General features: G+C 42.1%; 1 protein-coding gene across 4 annotated transcripts in view; it reads left to right on the top strand.

The window, feature by feature from the left end:
• Nucleotides 1-18,126, top strand: part of lrch1 (leucine-rich repeats and calponin homology (CH) domain containing 1) — a 91,050-nt gene that overhangs the window by 71,329 nt on the left and 1,595 nt on the right. For 2 of the 4 annotated variants that reach the window (XM_030758365.1, XM_030758364.1), the window contains 3 exons: nucleotides 5,114-5,223; nucleotides 6,644-6,781; nucleotides 6,908-6,985. In XM_030758365.1, the coding sequence (XP_030614225.1) occupies nucleotides 5,114-5,223; nucleotides 6,644-6,781; nucleotides 6,908-6,985 (326 nt within the window). Of the gene's footprint in view, nucleotides 1-5,113; nucleotides 5,224-6,643; nucleotides 6,782-6,907; nucleotides 6,986-11,232; nucleotides 11,984-16,106; nucleotides 17,218-18,126 lie in introns of those variants that run through there. The other 2 variants (XM_030758363.1, XM_030758362.1) reach the window with 2 other exon arrangements.

Here is an 18,126-nt window from a genome sequence, read left to right as displayed (position 1 = left end):
TTAGATGTGATGTGAAAGTTTGTGTGTGTTACTGCAGCACGGCTCGTGTAGATCTTAAATTCTGAAATTGACATCTTTGAGAAAATAGTTCCTGGAATAAACCTGATATGTTGCTGCTTCAACAAACATGAGCATGTTCTGATAACTAAGAATCAACAAATGCAGCTACGTGCTGTGTGTGAGGACAGACTGGCAGCTGATTCAAAGGAAACCCCAATCTGTGAGAAGTTGTGGTCTAAAAGTGTGACACATCTGGCCCCACAGTGCAGTGCCCACATGTGCCCCACATTTTGCATTTGTACCAGGGTCCACAGTTGGCTAACCTGGGGCACCAAAATTTCCCATAGCAAAATTACTATGGGCTCCACAAGGGGGGGCCCTAAAGGGCAAAACTGCTGTGGGCTCTGCATGGGCAGAGCCACTTGGGCGCCACAGGTACCCACTGTGGGCCGGCATGGGCATGTTTGCTGGCCTGTGTTTGATCTGGCAATGCACTAAAGAGCTTCTTGTCAGGCACACAGAGCCTCCTCATTCTTCATGCACTCTCATAAATGCTGAATGAGGTTGAGGTCTGTGGTGGAACGTCCGTGATAGTCAGCGCACTTTGGTCTTTTTTTGGCCTCCACATTTAAAGCTTTGAGATATTTTTAAGCTCCTTAACCTGCTGCAGTGTGAATGTTTCTTTGACAATGGAGTGCTGCTTCCATCTCTGGGTGTTTCACTGTGGTTTGGTACACTGTGTGTGTTTCCGTGCACCTCTTTGTTACTGCCACCCAGGGTCTAACTTGGTCTTTTGTCCGCTTGTCCAGTGTGAAATGCTGCTAAGCCCTTCCAAAGCATTTGGCCTTGCTTCCCTTCTTGAGATGTGAGTTGAAGACAGCGACTCATCCTCTGAGACCACTGCTAGACCTTCACACCGCATTTTGAAAGCACTCTTTATATCTGAAAGGTATATTTAGCTCTCAAAATTACAGCAAGGGAAAAGTTTTGATTAAATTATAAAATTGGCCACCTGACTTCACCTAACTTTGGCGAGGTCAGATCAAACAGTTTGAAACCGCACCACCGTCTGCTCAGCTGCACAGTGAGCTGAGCACAGTGAGTAAACCCGTTACTGGTGGGACTTCGATTTAAATAGTTTAAAAAGGCCTACTTCACTCCAGAGAAGAACATTTGTGTTTTGTGTCGGCTTTGTCGTGACATGACCTACATGTGTTGTACGTTAAAATGTCTTAGGTCCAAGCGTCAGACAGCCTGCGAGATCAGAGGCCATATTTGGAAGCTCTGATGCATCTCCAGTTTTGTGTGCGTGTGCATACTGAATGCACTATGAATGAGTCTGGATTTCGTCTGTGCACGTTTGTGTGTGCGTCTATTTTTGGATCCTGTATTTTAGGTGTCAGATAATGGTCCCTACAGGGGTATCCTACTTGCACTGGAATGGAGTCCAGAATCTTAGATGGATCACAGCCGTGTGTCTCTGTGCGTGCTTTATCTTTATCAGGACCACCGTCAGTTATGGACCATGAAGTGAGGATACTTTTGCTTGGTTCTGACTTCAGTTCAGATTGGAATCAAGTTTGGGTTAGTCTTTTAGTTGTAATGTTTAAGGTTGTATAAAGGGGGCTTTGACGATGCAGTATGTGAAGGAAGGAGCTCACAACGGTAGAAATATTTGTGAGCTGTGTTTTAGTCAGTCGGCCCATAAAAGGCTCTGATATATTGCAGGGACTCTTAGCTGTGAGCTGTTCACACACTCGCTGTAATAACTTCTGAATGTTCACAAATCTGTTACAAACCCTCAGAGACTTTTTAACTTCACTTTCTCACCACTTTCAGTTTTTAAGTCTGACTCATTTTCATCTCTTTTAACATTTACATGTGTTCGCCTTACGCGGCCTCACGACATGAAACATTCCAAATGCACTGATGCTGATCTTAAAAGTCCGGTGATTCGAGCTGTTGATTTTAACGCTCACACTGTAAGTTATCTGACACACGTCTTTGAGTTGCCTGAGGTGATCTCAGTGTTTGCCGTTGCAAGGATAAGACTGTTTGTTATCTGTCAGTGTTTTACAGAAACACTCTTTCTCTACACGAGCGGCTTATGTGTAAGTGTGATACTATTATGACTAATGGTCTGTAATGGGTTCAGGCCTCAGGGAGAATGACATCATGCTCCCATCATCAGCGCTCCTGACCTCATTAACGACCAATCATCACCCTGTGAGTGTGTGTGTGGATGCATACACACACACTGCATGTGATCAGTGTTTGAGTATTTGTATTCATAACCACATGACTACTGGAATTTGTCTGTGTGTATGCTTTTAGTGTTTTTATTTAAAGTGTGTTTGCATGTGTATCTATGGCCTGTCTACATCACTGCAAAGGATGGCAGTGCACACAAACAGATAACATAAGTGGCTAAAGATAGATTCAACTTCAAACTGCACTGAGAGAAGATTTCTTTTTCCTCAAAACAGATCAGCTCTGCGATCAGAGACATTATCTCAGCTGCGCTTTAGAGAGAGGGGGAGGGCTGATAAATACTGTACCAGTGTGTTAGTGGTGAATAAACAGTGTTTTACATTGGCAATTAGTATGATAGATGATGAGCTTATCCATTTTTGTTGTTATTATTGGAAAGATGCAGCTGAGAAACACAAATCAGCTTTTTGTGTGTATGTTTTAACCTTCTTTCATGGCAGTTTTGGTGTTATGGCCATCATCATCATGAATTCATTTTTCAGTTCAGACTCATTAATATTTACAGTGAAATATAATTTCAGCAACATGCCTTTTCTACACTGCACACAGCTGGCTGGACTGGGCTATGATGAAATCGGGTGCATCCTGTGCTGAGAGCACCTGGTTGTGTGTGTCATCATTAAAACATATGAGCGTTGTCTTTCCAGTATTTAAAGATAAACACCAACAAGCAGGGCTTTGAAATCCCCCCTCTTGAAGAAAGAAAACCTTCCAATAACCCTTCAGAGGAAGAGGCACAGAAACAAGATGCTACAGGCTCAGAATGTCCAGATGGCGGAGAGACAGAGACATTTAGAGAGAGGGAGTAGGAAGATGATGAAGAGGAGGGAGTGTTGAGCAGCTTGTAAAATGACTTGACCCAGAATATAAATCAGGAGATAAAATTATTTGCCCTTCACTATCTTCCCCCTTTCCCTTTGTCTCCCACAGAGAGTTCACGCCAGTCAGGAATATCCTGTGAGTCCAAGCAAATCATTTATCATACTGAGACTGTGTTCCAGGACCTTAGTTCCTCCACCTGTATTTCCACCAGAGGAACTGGGGTCCAAGGTCCAAGTAGATCATTTTACCCACCCAAAAAAGTCAAGTTCATCCACGGGTTTAGTCAAGATCTGAATTTAGTTGCATACAAATGCCACCTGGAGACAGTACAGTGCTGAAATATAGGTGAATGTGTTGGAAACATTCACATCCTGAAGCCCTGTCATCTTCTGCTCCTCACAACACTAGAGGAACCCAGTGTAAAGCGTAGAGCTCCCTCCTGTGGCCTCTTGATGGAAGTACACCGATTCAGGCTGTTTTCAGCTTCATTCAGCTGGAAAAGGCTGATTTATGTGTGTGGAAAATAGGACAGTGAAGAGGTGAATGATTCGGTGTTTAGCAGTATGCGTTTCATGTATGTGGGTGCGTATTTTAGGTGTGTGTGTGTGTGTGTGTGTGTGGGAAGAGGCCAAGCATGTTTCACACTCTGTCCTCCTACACAGTGATAATAAAACTGCTCCTCTCTGAGCAGCTCATCATCTGCATTTTTAATCCTAGCTTCTCTTCACTTTCTATGATTGTTATATTATTTCTATATCTTTTTTTAGACTTCCAGCAACTGTTTTGATCTTCAATTAATGCTTTCATTTGTTTTTCAAGCTAAAGTAAATTGGTAAATATTTACAGATTTTATCCTCTCAAAAGAAAGATGGAGGCACCAACTGTCTGCTTCTTCTTGAAGATATGATTGCAAACTAAAAATGTGGGGTGTGGGAGTATATTTTTTTTGGTCTAAAGGAAAGATTTATTTAGATGGCAGCAGTGTAGATAGAAAGCAAATGTAAGAAAGAGTAGAAAAATGAAAGTAAAGACATGGCTTACTTGGATTTGAATAAGGAACAGCATTTGTACCCATGAGGTATTTATACCCTAACTTCAAGATAATTAGTATGTGCGTGCGTGTGTGGGGGGGGTCACTGCTCACTGAGCCCATTAATAAAGAGCCTGCGTTTCTTCCTATTCAAAAAGACTGTTTTCATTAAAGTGGATCTGTTATGCTTTCCCTAATTTTCTGGCATGTGCTGTTCTGTTCTGGATGGTTGTTTTAAATGTGGCCAAATAATGAGGTCAGTGTATGTGTAAGTAATCCTTGTGGGGCCAAAGCTCAAGCTTCAGACTGCTTTATATGCTTTTTAACACAGTTTTTTTTTTTTTCTTCTTCTTCTTCTACTTTTGGCTCTGTATGATGTCATTTATGTTTGCAAAGGGCAGCCAATCAGAATGAAGCTAACTTAAGCTGAGGGTGGCTTTATAGGGAGAAGAGCTTATAGCTTGTTTCAGACGGTGGATGAACTAAGGGGCTGCATCGAGGCCCAGCATATGATAAATAAGGGTTATTTATAACTGTCAGTCATACAAAGCTACTGTAGTAGAGTCCTAAGATAGAAACCTGGGGTTGTTAAATTGCCACCTTCAAATCTTTTTTTCTACTTCCTGTCTTTTCTTCATCAGTGCTCCGGAGTCTTCCTGGATTTTGGTCATGGATGTGTAAACAAACATGCTGTTAATTAAAAGGAGGCTAGACTTGCTTACATCATCAAACTGCAGGTTCAGTAGAATATTAAACTGCGTGAGAAGGTTATTGATCATTCTTTAGATGCACTAGTGGTATTTATTTATTTATTGTCGTAAATTGAAATTAGATTTCTTGCCTCCAGAGTCGGCTTTTCAGTCTCTCCTCATCATGGCAATTTTTTCCTTCCTCAGACGTCAGCTGTCAGGGTTTTGTCTCTAATCCCGTGTATCTACCTGTGCAAACCTTTAACGTGTAATGCTCCGTGTCCTGTTGTTGTTGCTGCAGTGTTCCTGCGGAGCCACAAGAGTCTGGAGTCTGTGGATCCTCAGTTCACCATGCGAAGAAAGATGGAGCAGCTGCGGGAGGAGCTGGAGCTCATGGAGCAGCTGAGAGACGTGAGACGAGCTAATGTCATCTTAATGTTTATTCATTTTAAACAGGTTTTCACCCGTTCAAGTTGGCTGGATTTCTCTGTAAAAAAGCACTGATTGTTTATTAACTCTAATTCACTCTGATACAGATTTGGGTCATTTTTCACTGGTAAGAATTGTAGCTGGAATGGCCTCCTGTAAACGGGCAGCTCCTCTTCTGATTTAAACCCTGTTGGAGCCGTGTGCTGAACCAGAGAGGTTTTTAGCTTAGCATGTTATCAACTCAGTGAAATCTGCCAACTGTCAGGAAGGGTCTTCACCTACAGGAAGTTTTGTTGCTGTTCTCCATGTTTTGCTTTTATTCCTGTATGAACTCGTGATGCTGGTGATGGAACTCAGAGGTAATCTAACCTCCAATAAGTGTTTTGCCGCACTGAATCTAATGTGTTCAGATTTGCTGTGACTCAGAGGTTTGCTGTTTGGATGAACATGAATGTTTTTTAAATGGCTTGACTGCATCTTTGAGCTCCATCACATCAAAGCTAACGATTTTCAAGTAAATTCTGAATTTCTATCATTCTAAGTGGAGTTATGTGGGTTTATTTTGGATAGACATAAGAAGTGATGATGTCATCGGGAAGGCTAAGTCCAACTGACTGATTCACAGTGTTTTCATCCTGGTTAAAATGCTGCCTGGAGCCAGTTACAGATGAGAATGATGAATATTTCATTCCCCTCCTCCCCTGTAATATATGTTCATTCTGCGTGAATGGTGCTAAAGTCAGCTGTCGGTGTGCTGTGTCTGTGTAGGGTCTCAGTAATCCAGGTCATGGTAGTCTCAAGAGCTTGAAAAGAGGCGACTGGACTTCATCCTCTCATCCAAGAGACTTCTTCAGTTCTAAAACCAAAAGGTGGAGAGTCCCAGGAATTTAAACCCTGGTGGGGGCTGTCCCCTTTGGAGGTGGTCGTTTACCCACTATTGATCAGGTTTCAGGTGAAATCCCTGTGTGACTTTACCCCACCCTATAATGTGACCTATTGAGGTCACCTGAAGTAAGGTGTGAGTGGGGGTTGAGGCACCTTGGAAGGGATTTCAAGGCAGCATTGTAGGTGGCTGACAGCTGGTGTCGTAAGCCTCCACCTCTGTTCAATGATGATCGTTCACAGTGGACACATCTTGGCTCATGTGATGCTGCACATGAATAATAGTGCGTCAGTGACTACCTCCAAAGGGGACAGCCCCCACCAGGGTTTAAATACCTGGGATGCTCCACCTTTAGGGAGAAGCCTCTTGGATGAGAGGTGAAACGCCTTCAAAAACTTAAAGAAGTCCAGTCGCCTTTTTTCAAGCTCTTGAGACCCGTCGGCGTGCTGTGGATGATCATGTGTAATACTGTAATCCAGTGCTGTTGCTCACACATAGCTGCCTGCATTGTTTCCTCAGAGCATCGAGAGCAGGCTGAAGGTCGTCCTTCCTGAAGACCTCGGTTCGTCTCTGATGGACGGCGTCGTGCTCTGCCATCTGGCCAATCACATTCGCCCACGCTCTGTCGCCAGCATCCACGTCCCCTCACCTGCAGTGGTACGTCTTACTGTCAGTTGCGACCTTTGACCCTTAAAATAATGACTGGAAAGGGTTTCGTTTCCTGTTATGTTTAAAATGTGTTTCTAAGTGTAGTTCAGTAAGTTGTTATATTTGTGCTTCCAGCCTAAACTCAGCATGGCCAAGTGTCGGAGGAATGTGGAGAACTTTCTGGATGCCTGCAGAAAAATAGGCGTGCCACAGGTAAGATGTGGCTCTTAGTACGATTACAAACCCTTTACTAGATCCCCGTAGCCTCTCTGAACTGGGGGTTGATTTCAAGTTGCATGTCATCCAAAACCTGCTTCAAGTTATTACACGCTGAGACCAGTCCAGTGTTACCATGACAGTTTTCGTGCAGCCCCACTGCTGCCGAAGGTCTTTCTGCAAGTCAGTGCAGGGATGTAAACCAGCAACCTACCAACCTGAAAACACCCCCAGTTCTTCAGAGAAAGTCCCCGTTGACTCCATATTGGCCTAAATCAAACAGTTGCCTTGGTTGTTGGCTGATTGTTGACGTAAGAAGTCAAAAGAGTTGTGAAAGTGTCCTGCAAAAAACGGATCTCTTCAGGATAGCAGGTATAATTTTATGAATGGTAATGCAGCATTGGCACCTTCCATTTCCTTCTGATTTATGTCAGTATATGAGGTGAAAACTAAAATTATAGATTTTTGCCGGACACTAAATTATAAACCAGACATGGAAGGAAAGCTGATGGTTCTCTGTGTCTAAAAGCAACTTTTTGCAATGTCATCCTTGAGCAAGTAAAACTGATTGATTACAGTTTTTTTTTTTTACATATATGACACTGAATAAGAAGTACATCAGTCTAACATAAGTGAGTTTCAACCCAAATCTGTTTTTAACATAAAACTTGAAAAGCACTCAGCTTTCTCCCAGGACTGGTTGAATCCTGCCTCCTTTTTGTTCTCATGGCTATCAAACGGAGTCGTTTAACTTCAACATGTAACGCTGACTCATCACCACCGTCATCGCTGCCTGCAGCTTACAGCTTCCTCCATCATGACAGGAGTCAATCAAAATAGCAGCTCCAATCTGGTACGGAGCAGAATGGGCTGCTTGTGTTTACTCCATGTGTTTGACCACACTTAACAAAAGTTTAGATTTGAGCCTCTGGAACACACATCCCCACCACTGCACTGGTTTAAGGAGTCTTTGTGTCCAGACTGAAGCTGTAAAAGGAGAACGTGATACTTGAGGCAGGTTTCTGTTATAGACCCTGCTGTGTGGTGGATTCTGACTGAAATCATTTAAAAAAGAACAAAGTCTAAAAGTTGAACAAGTTAGTGGTGAGCTAGATGTTCAGATGGTTATCACTCTCTCTACTGTACACCTGCACACCTGAAGGTACTTTTTGTAAAACTCTTTGCTTAAAAGTAATGTAAAACCTTTTAAAATTAAACGATGTGAAGAAAGAACCACTATCAAGGGTGTCTAAGATGCTTATGCAGAGATGTCAGCTGAATCCATATCACCCTGAAATAGGTCCCGGTTATTCTCACTTGAGCTACAAGTTGGTGCACAAACTTTTTAGTGACACCAACCTGATACCCACGTGAAGCATTCCAACGTTTTTTAAGCTGGCCTTTGGCCTCAGTCACACGGGTCTACAGACTGGTCAGGCCACACAGGCCTAGTGACCAGAGATCACATTTTTCCCAAGTGACCGGTCACTTGGGAAAAATGGGAATTCCCTGACTGGTTGGTGAGTGGTTGCTGCCTGTTGCTGGGTGAAATCAGCCATAAAGAGGATGGTTGCTAGTAGATTGCTGCAGTTGCCCATAGTTTGCATGGAAGACACCAACTAGTCCAATTTTTACTCTCCAAATTGTAATAAAGCTTGAAAAAGTGTGTCACAACCTGGAAACCGAGAACATTCACCTTCAAAGTAAAAGTTGTGCCTTACCACTACAACTGATACATTTCAAAAGGTGCAACTTTTACTTTGAAGGAGAATGTTCTCCATTTCTTGTTCGTGTCACACTTTTCAGAGTTTCACTGGTGCTTGGCAAGAAGTTTGCAAGTGTTTGCAGACATGCCCGCATCTTCCATGCAAACTACTGCTAACTGCTGTAGCCTGGTGGTGTCCAAAGCAAGTGCAAGAAGCTTTTTGGTGCTGCACCAATTTCATGTTTGCGACTACCAGTAACCTCCAGCAACCACTCGCCAACTGTTTGCAGAATACACATTGTCAATACATTTTGCAGAGGCATCATGTGAGATTAAAGCCAGCAGCTGGCTAGCTTAGCACGGCATAAAGACTGTAAACAGTGGAGAACTGTGTTTGTGGAAACATCAGTTTCTCATTTTGACAGCTGTTTTGACAGCATTATGGGTCTATGTCCACAGGAAGCATACTTTTTTTTTATACTATTTTTAATACAAATTCTGTGAATCTGAGTTTCACCACTCAGAGTCCTCAGCATTAAACAAAAGCCAGTCAGGGCACAGCTGTTTTCCTGTAGTACTCTTCACATTCAGTAGCTCAGCATTTGGAAACCCGCTGTTCCTCCAATGTCCTTGTTCTCTCATCGGCCAATCAAAAGCAAGAAGGGGCAAGACTTACAATATCACCCCTGCAAATAATGACAGAGGAGAAAACTTAGGCTCGTTGTTGCTAGGTTTCCATAACCCTCTGTATCAATAAGTGGTTGAGATATGCACTCTGAAAATGAGTCCATGGACACTTCCAGCACAGACGCCACTGTCTGTATACACTGACCATAATGCAGCATTTGTCCAAAGACTTGGAGCAGCAGGGTGCTTATGTTGCCTAGCAGGCTGTGCTGAGTTCAAGGCTACAGTCAGGAAATAAAAGTGAACACAGAGGGGTACATACGCTGTGCACCTGCTGTTACATGCCAACACACCTGTTGTTCAAGACAACCTGGTAGGTGGACTTTGTTACCGCTATACTAATCCAGGCTGGCTGTTTGTGCTTGTTTCCAGTTTTTATCTGTAGCTCCATACCGGAGAGCAATATCAATCACCAGGAAAAACAAATGTGCAAACTTCCTGAAACTGCTCATTCTACTTTTCTGCAGCAGAAAGAGTCAACAGAAAAAGTGTTCTTCACATTTAGAGGCTTCAGTGGTCAAACTGCTACAGTTCAAGAGTTCAAGTAAATAACAGTGGGAGGGCATTTTCTATTGGAAGCTAATGGGCAGCGAGGTGACATTCACAGGCTCCCCTGGCCAGTTTAAAAGAAATAGGAGTTTTGATTTGTAACAGTGTGCTGCTCAAGGATGCTGGCTGTTTAAGGAAATGGAAATATTAGAATTTTTTGTTTTTTTTTTTCCAAATCCAGCATCAAGTAAGTGACAGTAGGTGTGAGACACTGGGTCAGGGTTAGCTGGTTATTGTGTAATCATTTTGTTATATTATTTTTTTATGTTCTGTTGATATGTGTGTTTTGCGCTCTCATATGTTGCTTTTATCTGTAAGAAAATTGAAGTTCCAAGGATTTAATCGCCTTGACCTTTGACCTCCATCACTGCTTGCTGGCTGTTTTGCAGCCTCTGTGTGGACGCTGTTCACTAGCCGCCGTTTAAGCTGCAGCCTGAATGCTTTAATAGTAATGCTTCTGCAAAGCTTCGCTGCGCTAACGTGCTAACAGCTTCTATGCTAACGTGCTGGCCTGCTGCACTGGCTCTCCCATCAGCCACCTCTTCATCATAGGACTGCTTACTGGGAGGAAGGGGTCTGCAGAGGTTATTGCCACCCTCTCAGTAAGCATCCCTCCTTCCCCTGCCTGCCTCACCACCAGCTTCTCCACTCTGTGACCTTTGACCTTTATGTCCATTGGTTAACCTTCTGCCTTTTCTTTGTCTTTTTTACTTTCCGGCTGGATCGCACCACGTGTTCCTCCTCTTCCTGTGTTGTCTCCTCTTCGTCATCCTTCCCTTTTCCATAAATTTTCTTTCTTTTTGTTTCTCGCTATTTTTATGAACTTTTGATTGATTTATTTTTTTACCTGTCACCTTTCCCTTTAATAACTTCCTTCATCACTTTTCCTCCAATCTCAATTTTTCCTCTTTCCACCCTAAACTTCTCCCTTTCATTGTTTTTTCTCTTCCTCTTTTTGCTGTTTTTTTGTGGAGAATATTTCACCTGTTTTTGTTGCACCAACTTTTGCACACCTTTAATCCCAACATCCTTCCTTCATTTTTTTAACTACACACTCATGTTCTGATTCACACTCTGCCTTGTTTTGTCCCTTTATCTTCCACCTTTCCATCATATCCTCTCATTTACGTCACCCCATGTTCTCTACAATATTATTTCCCTACATTTCATTTTCTTCTTTCTCCTACATCATCTTTTCCTTCTTTGCTTCCTTTTTTGCCTCCTTTGTTCTTTTACTTCCAACTTTTCCCACTATTTTTTCCTCCTGTCCCCTTCACCCCTTTCTTCCTAATGGGGACAACAGTCTTCCCTCTGCTCGCCCTATGACATCATCCAGTGCCGCCTGCAGCCAGTTCGCACCACAGTTCGAGCGCTGGTTGCCTTGGATCCGACCTCTCCAGACAGGAATCGGGAGGAGGCAACCTCAGCTCCAAACCCCACCTCCCCTGGGGCGTCAGAGACTCCCTTATTGGTTTCTGTTACCACTCAAACCCCGCCTCCCGCCTGGCAGATCTGGGACCTTATTGGTTCGAGCCTGATTCACATCCTCTGCCTTGTTCTGCTCTTCGTGGCCTATAGTTGGACCGAGCTGACGTAACCGTGACACCTGCAAGCTCCGCCTTCCTTCTGCCCAGGCTCCTCCTCCTTATTTCTGTTGCATTTGTGTCACATGGGGAGAAAGAATAATCTCGTTTAACGACTCTAATTACTCATCTTGTGATCAGGAGTTTCCTGTTATTCTTTGGCCGGTATGACAGTAATTAGGTGTTAAAGTGCTTTCTATGGGGCTAAAAAGAAAAAGGATGCTTTCCATGAACATAGTGGCTGTAAAAAATGAGCCTGTTTGCAGTCAGTGATTTTCAGTGTGTGCCCCACCTAATGTAAGCATGATGATTTGTTAAAGCAAGAAGCTGAAATGAACACTATTGAAAACCTACTGTGGCAATTTAATTTCCCCACGTGGCCTCTATAATATTTGTTAGTTTTATTCAGCACCGTCCCACGTGACACAAATGCAGCATCAGCATGAGCCAATGCCTCTTCCTCTATCCTTGTTTGACATCTTTGCAATAAACTGACATAAAACTTAACAGAAGCAGGACATGCAGAGCAGTAAGTTACCTAAAGTCACTGATGTCTTATCAACATGTTGGCCAGCAAAGATAATCACATATGTGCAGGACCGAGAGTTTGTTTTTTTTTGTGGGTCACGTCTGGCCTCAGAAACGGTCAATTTCTGCTGAAATTACAAACAAACTGCTGTCTTTTGTTGCTAAGGGAGTGAACATGCCAGTATGTGCACAGCTGACGTAACGTATTCCGTAGTAGTGATCAGATTATTCTTGTATTTATATATAAATGCTGAGTATAATGGGCAGTATTTTGCAGCCTTTTGGAGGTCTAGTGGTCTAAAATATTGAATATATAAATGGTGTGATCCAAAACTTTTGGAAACATCACCGCAAAAAAACAAATCAAGATAATCAAGATAATCGTCTAGTGTACCTCCCGACTACTCGAGCACAGCTGCTACTTATAGATTTCTCCCTGAAAGACCTGTTAGGACCATTTTCACTGTAAACACGCCACACATTTCACCACGGTTCTCAACCACGTGAGAGCCGGCATTACATTCTGCTTCAAACTGACCCAAACTTCATGTGGAGGTTTATCACCGGTGATAACAGCTGGGTCTCTGATTACGACCGAGCAGTTTCCAGACCCAGAGCAGGCGTGTCAGGTTAGAAGCGTGATCCAGGAACATGCTGGCTTTTTTTCTGGGTTGTTCGCAGTGTTGTGCTGCATGAATTCATCCTCCAGGATCAGATACTGAAACTTTCTTGGGCATCAGAGGGAGAAAGCTCAGTGGAAACAACCTGATTTGTAGTGTATACTAGCATGTGCTGATGCACAGTCTTTAAAAAAAAAAGAAAAAGTCTAAATATATCAGGTATTCTGAAAGTGGTCCAGAGGTGCATGAGACGAGGAACTTGAAGGGGAGTTTTCTTTCTCCCTTTTTTAAAAATTCTTTATAAGCCCATTCCCAACACTTATTGACCTGTGATCAGCTGCACCCACATGTGGTGTGTGGTGGTGATTAAGTGCTCACAGTCAAATTACTTAAATAGTGTAGTGTAAGATTTATTTTAACTTAACATGGGCATTGATACCCCAAAGAACTTTCCCCCTCTCATAAGCTCGCAAACACCACCTTCATGATTGCAGTGGCTTAGCAGAACCAAACACTGACAGAGGAAGGCAGTCTGTGAATGTAAAAGATACAATTAGGTCCGGAGGTCAAACAATCAAGATGTGATTAAAGTGCAGACTTTCAGCTTTAATTCAAAGGCTTTAACAAAAGTATTACATTATGTATTTATACATTAAGTGTTTAAACATAGACATCCTCCTCAGTGGCTTAATAGTAATTAGATAATTGACTGAAAAACTGTTCAGGTGAGTCCTGTTCCATCATTATTTCATGATATATTAAGCAGATGATGGACTTTGAGTTGATTCCCTGTGTTGAGCTTGGATTGGGTAGCTGTTTACCAGAGCTGTCAGCGTGAGATCCAAAGAGATGTTGAAGGACGTCATGGAGAGAACAGCAAAAATTGAGGAATGTCCATGTTAGCAATCTGGTACGTTCTTGAAGAGGACTGTTTGATGATGGCAGATTTTTTTTAATTGGTTTAGAAAAACACCTTCACAACATCTGACCAAGTCTAAACACTTAATTGTTCACAATTCATGCCTTCGCTGTATGACCCGGGTCAAAAGTTCCCTCATACTGAACTTTGAACTGCAGATTTATGTAGAATATAAAAATTGCCTATCCAACATAAAAAATGATTAATCCTTAATGAATGTTTCAGAGAGCAGGGAGAGTGTATTTTTCAGGTTATACAACACCTCTTATCTGTTATCACACTCCTGTTTTACCTGAGACGTGAAAACATAACAGCAATTATTTAATTACATTTTATTCAATGTGAAACTGGCAAGAACCATGTAGAACCATTACAACCAATAAACACTGTCCTCACTGCTATATCATAAAAACATCCTCATAACTTTTGAAATTATAAATTTAAAACAGAACACAGAGAATGCTCACTGCGAACTAACCTGTGCATTCAGAGCAGTGGTCGGAAACCTTGTCCGTGTGTTTCCCACACTCACTGCCACGGCAGCTCAGGTCCCTTCATAATCTTTTGCCACCTTTTCTTATCTCTGTTTAATCAGTTAGCTCAGAATAAATGGATTCTAATTTGTTTATTTTTAGATTATTTTTGTTACACTGCAGGTTCAAATGTGCTTTTCTAGTCTTACTAGAAAACTGTAGCTCCAAGTCAAACATTAACTATGAGTTCATACAGAACTTTATTCCCTTTGAGCATTTATGCGCCTCACATCCATGGCCAATTTAGAGTCACCAGTCAGCCTCACATGTATGTCTTTGGCCTGTGAGAGGAAGCTGGAATACCCAAAGTAATCCTACACAGGTAGAGAGAGGACAGGCTAACTGTACCCAGAAAGGCCCCAGCTGGGATTTGAACCAGGAAGCTTCTTGCTGTGAGGTGACAGGGCTAACCACTGTGCAGCCATGTTACAGATCAGGCATCCTTTCTCAAGGCACACTCTGACCTCTGTTCCTTTTGTGTACCATATGTGATCACGCCGATGCTGTTTTACTGTTTCAAGGTTCCCTGTCATCCAGCAGGTGTCTGTCTCTGCGGGAACCTGGACAAATGTGGTGGCAATAGCTGTACCACAGCAAATACACACAGACACAGCATGTAGAGTTTCACAATTTTCTAAAAACGTCATTTTTCTTGATTTGACCCACATTGGTGGCTCTAAAATCAGTTTCAGTAGATACGGGCCAGATTTGACCCAGAACAGCCTTAATATACAAAAATATTTTATTTTTTATTGTGTGTGTGTGTGTATTTTGGATCACTTTAGGAAAATCAATCAAATTTCAGGCTCAAAGAATGACATTTAGGGTATTTTTACTGTTGTCAAATTCAAAATATGTAAGGGTTAAGGAGGTAGGCGTATCATTGTCAAGGTCTACAATCAAGAGATGCCTCGATGTAAATCGAGGGTTTACAACAAGGTTCAAACCACTGGTTACACTCAAGAACAGGAAGACCAGATTAAACTTTGCCAGAACGTTTTTGCACAGTTATGACAAAAAAAATCTTTGGACAGATGAAACTAAGATCAACTTGTACCAGAATGATGGGAAAAGCAAATGAGGGAGTGGGAGAGAAATCGCTCCTGATCTGAAGCGTACCACACCATCTGTCAAACATGGTGGAGGAAATGTTACGGCATGGGCAGGTGAGGCTGTCTGTGGAACTGGGCCACTAGTGTTTATTGATGATGTGACTGCTGATAGAAGTAGCAGGAAACGGGAACAAAATGGGATATTCTTCAATGACCAATTCAGTCACCTGATCTTAACCCAGCAGAGCAGCTGAATGCAGAAAGACTCACAAACAAGCAGCAAATGAAAGTGGCTGCAGCAAAGGCATAGCAGGGGTGGAAACAGCATTTTCTAATGTCCGTGGGCTCCAGACTCCAGACACTCACTGATCACAAAGGATTTTCATGTATTGACACATTTAAAATTATGTAGGTTTGTCCAATTACTTTTGAGCCTCTCAGAATGAGTGACTGTGTATAAACCCTTTGAATTAAAGCTGCAAATCTGCACTTCAATCACATGTTTATTGATTTAAAATCCACTGTAGTGGTGTACAACAAAAAGGTCACTGTCCCAAAACGTATGGACCCAACTGCATTCAAACATTTGGCTGAACTTGGTTCTGACAGGCTTTGTGAAAAAAAATGACAAACCGGACCCAGTCAATTAGCCCATTATATGTGCTTAACGGTGTTATATAAAAGTCAGGCAAACGTACAGTAAATTCTTCCCCATGGCTTCTTAAATGACATGTAACTTCTTACTGTGTGCTGTATTTTTACTGTATGCCACACTACACTGAATGTTACAGTCGTAATAATGCTGTGATGAATTAAGTATTAATCGGATGTAAAAATTTGCAGACCTCCAAACTGGCTGCGAGGGTACTGCTGAGGTCCCGTTTTCTCGAACATGAACTTTAATTTGATGGCTCTCTGCTCTTTGGGGTTTTTTTCTTTCAGACTGACTGCACTTGTAGGCTTGAATTGATCCCAACTCACAGAAAGGGTGAACTGCAGAAGCACATGTTTCCTGAATGGAGACGCTCACCATTACAGAGCCGCACAACCAGTATTTGCTCTTTTCTATTGTGTAAAGTTTTGAGGCGCAAACGGAAGCCATAATTCACTTGTTGATTATTGAAATCAGTTGGATGTATTTTTGTGTATTTATTTGCCTAAATGATTCTCTAAAAGCTCTATTTATGAGATGTATGATGTTTTGAAACTGGAGAAAAATGGGAATTTTATTTATTTACGTTACTCCAGCACCTGCTGAGAGCTTTTTAATTTACACGGTTGAACTCTACTGCACCCTGATATGCAATGTAACTGTTTTTGAGGAATATTTGAAGGGCTAAAGTAACCAGATGAGTTTATGAGTTATGTCTTAATCATCTTAAGCAGTTTGTCTTTGAGGGTTTGACATATGGAGGATTAAACTAAAGGAATGTGGAGATGTGCCCACTGAATCTAAAAACACACCTATGCCTGTCAGCTCATTGGGTGAATGAGTACCGGGGTCTTCTCTGGTACTTTGGTTTATAGTAATGATGGGATGGTAAATATCTTTATTTATGAATGATTGGCATAAAGCTGGATAACATAATTACCTTTTGAACAATGTGATTATTTGAAGTAATTGACGGTTTGTTTACATTCCATGAAATGATTTGAACAGTAAATGTGAGCTGCTGTTGACGCCACATTCTCTGCACAGATTTCATGTAAGAAGGATTATTTTTATGACTTGTGTATGATATTAGACATTGTTAAAGATTGGTAATAAATACAGTTTAGGGATGTTTTCTGTTCTGCAGTGTCATTGTTTAGGAAAGCATAGGAACCTAAAGCAGAAGTTCATGTATGTAAAATGGGAGATGGCCATAGGACAATTTAATCCCACTAGGATTTGATATGCCTATTTTGATAACCTTTTCAGGTCCAACACGTGAAGGTTTTATGTGATCCTTTCACTCCAGACATTATTTAGGTCTGCACAGCTTTAATAAAAGCACCAAAACAAAAGAAAAGTTAGTAAGTGAACCCCAAGATCATCCATCATCTCCATGTTCATGTGTTTGGGCTCAGGTCGTTTTATGGCTCACCACATGCAGACTGATACATCAGTTTAAAACCATAAAGACACTTTTCTATAACAGTCACTGCAGCAGTGTTACTGGATCAGATCTAATGATATTCCAATACTATCTTTATCACTGAGTAAGTCTACCTGAATCTTCAGAACAACCCTTATTTCCACTGCAGCGGCCTCGGTGCAGCTCCTCCCTTTAAACCAACATTTCTTACTGGCTGCTACAAGCAAACAATCAGTCTTAACAGATGGTGGGTGGGGCCATAGCTGTGTGCTTGTGATGACTATTTTAGGTATGTCTGCTGTCACTGTGTCCGCACCATAGACCTTAAAAAATGTGGACAGAAAAATGAAGACAATGCAGAAGTGCCTGAAACCAGGCGGCCACATGGATTCCAGTCCTATGGAAGTTTATGGGGAAATATCCATAAACAACATCCGGCTAAGTTTATAGGCTCAGTCGGTCATTTTGGGTCATACTGAATAAAACAAATTAAGTGTTGTGTGTCAAAATGGAGGCTCATCTGTGGTGTGAAAATACACACTCTGTGACTAACATCTTGTCAATAGCCAATGAGTGGCTGATGTCACGGTATCTTTTATGGTGTCTGTGGTCATCACACCGAAGCAGGAGTAGAAGAAAATGTCTGAAACCGAGTCCAGGTGTAACGGAAAGTTAACTTAGCGTCACGTGTCGCTTCGCTGTTTGCATCAGTGCAGACTCGCTACACATGAACTCAAACAGAAATCTCAGTAGGAAAGATGTTCAGCAGCACTGGCTGAGACGGGACTGCACGTGCAGGCATGCTTACAGAAACAGACGTTACAGTTAAGTCATCACTAAATCCTGTGCTGCCTTTGTCTCTCTGCCTCTACATCTGCTCCCAC

This window comes from Archocentrus centrarchus, chromosome 21 (assembly GCF_007364275.1).
Source record: "Archocentrus centrarchus isolate MPI-CPG fArcCen1 chromosome 21, fArcCen1, whole genome shotgun sequence".
NCBI classification, from domain to species: Eukaryota; Metazoa; Chordata; class Actinopteri; order Cichliformes; family Cichlidae; genus Archocentrus; species Archocentrus centrarchus.
Note: the sequence above shows the minus strand (reverse complement) of the source record. Positions and strands in the feature narration are given on the sequence as shown.